This window comes from Fulmarus glacialis, unplaced genomic scaffold, assembly GCF_000690835.1.
Source record: "Fulmarus glacialis isolate BGI_N327 unplaced genomic scaffold, ASM69083v1 scaffold9224, whole genome shotgun sequence".
NCBI lineage: Eukaryota > Metazoa > Chordata > Aves > Procellariiformes > Procellariidae > Fulmarus > Fulmarus glacialis.
The window spans coordinates 1-3941 of record NW_009209889.1 but is presented as its reverse complement, the minus strand read 5'-3'; the positions used below and the strand labels follow the sequence as shown (position 1 = coordinate 3941).

The 3941-nt window shown below is 39.2% G+C and overlaps 1 protein-coding gene across 1 annotated transcript; it reads right to left on the bottom strand.

The window, feature by feature from the left end:
* Positions 1 to 678: 678 nt before the first annotated feature.
* PENK (proenkephalin) lies at positions 679 to 1657 on the bottom strand (the record flags this gene model as incomplete). Its single annotated transcript, XM_009576981.1, has 1 exon — positions 679 to 1657. A coding segment is annotated over one exon (666 nt), but the record flags the coding sequence as incomplete, so codon positions are not given.
* Between the last annotated feature and the right edge of the window lie 2284 nt (positions 1658 to 3941).

Sequence of the window (3941 nt, the reverse complement as noted above, 5' to 3'; positions counted from 1 at the left end):
TGTAGTATTGGGTTTTCTGTTTGTTCTCCGATTTACTTATACTGCCTTTCCTTGAAATAGAAAAGACTGATCAGCAGTTTCCTATATTTCAGGAGTGCCAAAGTGATTTATACCCGCTGAGGAATCAAACACAAAGCTGTTCCATGGAAAACCATTTGTCAGGTGCTCTGTAAAATTAGGATTTTGAAGTTTTTTATGCAGTTTTGCACAAACTGACTGACTGGTTTTTTTTTTTGTTAGTTAGTGTTTATAACTTTAAGGCCAACAGTACAATCCTATATTGGATGGATATAAAAGGTGTAGCTAATCAAACGTGGCGTTGTGTTGTGCACTGGAGAAAGGTTTTTAGTGCTTTAAGTCAAACACGCTTATGATTTTTTTTCATTTGAATTGGCTGAACACTATGAATTACAAATTTAGGCTTTAAACACTGATTCTGCTAACTGGTTAAAATGAGCGCAGTTAGAGCAAATACAGTTATATCTGCTTTAGAGTATATTTATTATTCTAGTATTCTAAGAATCTGAGAAAACTAAAGACAAAAATTTGTTTCAGCTGTTGTGTGTGCAGTACAAATTTCGTAATTACAGAAAAGACGTTGGCATTACTGATTGCTTAAAGAAAAATTGAAATGATGTTTGATTAAATGACTGAGAGAAAATAAATAGCATTTCAGAATTTATGCAGTTAGGATGAAGAATTTATTGTATATACAGTTAAGCAACTCTACTGTAGATGTACTTCTTCTTTAAAGAAAATGGATACAGTAATCAAAATAGTTCTAGCATGGAAACTACAATACAGACTGAAACTTGACTAAAACAGAAATTATTTGACTTGAAAGAACACAGAACCTGAAACAACAGATCGCAGGTTGCATCATTAACCAAGGACAGTAAAAAACTGTACAGTACAAGCAACACGTTACAATAAGTTATGACCAATAAGGCAGTCTTTCTCATTTAGGACAAAAGGGATAAAGGGAAAGGTATTAAAATCTCATAAATCCACCATATCTCTTTTCCATCTCTGGGACCTCTTTGGAATAAGTTTCCCCATCTTCTTCTGAAGGGAGAATGGAGTCGGCGAAGCGCTTAAGAAACCCACCATACCGTTTCTGGTAATCCAGCCACCATTCTGGCCTGCCCACTCTTCTCATGAAACCACCGTATCTCTTTTGCAGCTCTTTGGCTTCATCTTCCAATTCGGGGCTGCGCTTTATGCTTCTCATGAAGCCTCCATATCTTTTGCTGACATCCCCGTCGTTTTCATTTATCTCTCGGTAATGCCCCGCTTCAGGGTTATCCCCTGTTCCTAGAAGCTCCTTCAGCAGATCAGAGGAATTAGCAAGGGCATCGTCGTCCGAGTCTTTCTTCATAAACCCTCCATACCTCTTAGCCAGGATTTCTCCTCCGTTAGCTTCGTCCTCCGGTTCTACCCGATAGAGCTCATCCATTTTCTTCATGAACCCCCCGTATCTTTTCATGAAGCCTCCATACTTCTTTGCAAGCAGATGGTTCTCATCCAGCTCTTTCTTGTCTCCCGGAGCAATGTTGCCATCCTCAGAAAGGTCCAGCTTTGCCAGTTGCAGGAGCTCCTTGCAGGTCTCCCAGGCTTTGGCAGAAGGCAGCTTTCCTTCACATTCTAGTGTACATGCCTGAAAAACGGATGTGGTTTACTGAGAACGATTTGATAGTAACAAGCACCTCACTGCCACCTTGTCTTAGATTTACTTGGTTTTAAAAGACCACGAGCGAGCCTCTCTTTGTGAGTGGCTTGGAAGGACTGCTCTTCGTGAACAGCTGGTTTCCTCACTGTCTGTTCTGAAGTTCTTCATATCCCTCTCTGAAGGACACGGTAGTCTCCACTCTAAGAGACAGAATACCGGACAAGATGGATCAAGGGTCCCTATGTTTCTGTTTCAAAGGAAGCCACGTGTACAGTTCCCGCACCTCCCTTACGCTCGGGTGCGTTGTTATGATTTCTTTTTTTTTTTGATTTTACTATTGGGAAGCTAAAAACCAATTGTGGTTTGCTTCATAATGAAAGTGTGGAAGTGTATTCAATCTTCACAATTAAAAGTAACATTCAGAAATTTTAGGAAAGAAGTTACACGGCATTGTCATTGCAAAGAAGCCAGCTGTACTGTATCGCTCAGTATCTTCAACACACTGCACAGCTCTAAAGCTATATTTCTGTCTGTTATCATTAGTTTCTTTTCGTGGAACAAATCTTTCAAACATGTACTGATTCCAATGTAGAAATACAGGCTCTCTTAGGCCTTCTGGTTTTGCTAGTTTGACATACAAAGTAGTGACAATCAGAAAGAGGGGAAAAATTCCTAAGCTGTGTTGCTTCTGACTGTAATGAAAAGATTTCAGGCTAAGACATAAAAAAGTTTTCAGTATGCATATCTCGTAGCCTGTCATGTAAAGATAATAACATACATATTAGCTACTATTCTCTCTGTTGTGTCAGGGGAATTTACTTCTTCTGAAGCCACACTCTTCAGTTGGGAAAAAAGTGAATCCAGTGGTTTTTTTTTCTTGCCCATGGTTTTTATACCACAATAATTAAACAAGAAATCATCAATATTTTCTATAAGAGAAACACTTATTCTGCCTATAGATGATGTTTTCCAAGGATCTCGATATGCTTTAAAAGTGTGAAATTAAACCCCAGCACAGTTTTCTCTAACAGCTAGCTGACCTCTGGCCTTACCAATCTGTTGAGCCCCGTTTGAGTCTGAGAAATTTATATTGGTTTTTGATATGATCAAAAGAAAATTAAAGGGATTTATGTATTTTGCAACAATAATTTATTTATTTTAACTGGCACTACATACTTCTTATGTATTATGGTTATGCTGTAAAGAGAATGTGATCTCAGCTTCAGTCTGACTTTGAAATTTCTCTAAATCAAAGCAAGAACAGGTCTTTCCCTTCCTCTTCCCTTCTCAATTAGTTTAAACAACCCCCTCTGGCCAAATTAACATATGCTACCTCATAGGTGTGAATAACCAGGTACAATGTGATAAATCTTGTATCTTACAGATACAATGTGATAAAATCAGTTATGTTACTAGAAACATTTGTTTCTAAAGGCTATTTGTACGTGTATGAGGAATGTATGGTACAGCACATTGCTTATTTTCCCATTTCAACTAGTAAGTGTTGTTACGGAATGAGACTTCGATTCTTTCTTGAATAATTACTGAAGGTGTACAAGAGAGAGCATCGATATAGACACTCCGAAAAGCATGTATCCCTCCCTCCAAAAGAGCAAACTACCACTTTTTTCCCCTAGTTGACATTAAAGTAAAGTTTGATTGAAAGCTAACGTAAGCAAAAAACTGTTTTGCCAGCTATCCTAAGAATGTTGCCCTTATGAACCTGCTGTGGTTAAAAGTGAGTCCTTGCTTTTGGAGTAAGCAGGAATCACTCAGTGATTCCTAATTCTGCATAAGAATAGGGTCCAATCCTTCCTTTTATATGCTCCCAAATAATCGATGACACCTTAGGAACAAAACTTTTCAGATCATTTAGACGTGCTGAGAGTGTGATGCCTCAATACGCATCTATTTGAGGTCAGGAACCGCAGGTGCCACTGGCAAAGAACTCGGCAGCCTGAGTTCCCACCTTCTTCAGGGAGGGCTGAGGGACCCCAGATTTTCACCGACCCGATCCTTAAATTTCAAGCTGAGTTGCCTCTGTGACTATACTTTCAAATAATTTCAATATGATTAAAATTACAGATAACTCTAGAACGCGGGGCTGGGGGTGGGGGGGTGTCTTAGCATGATTTGTCTTAGGAGACAATGTCAAAGGGATCTTTCACAGGCATATTCCTAGCGCTGTGCAGCGCTATGCAAGCGGGAGGTATTGCTACTCAAATCAGGCTTGAACCCCACTTTTTGTGAGATTTCAGGCAGATTCGCCGCT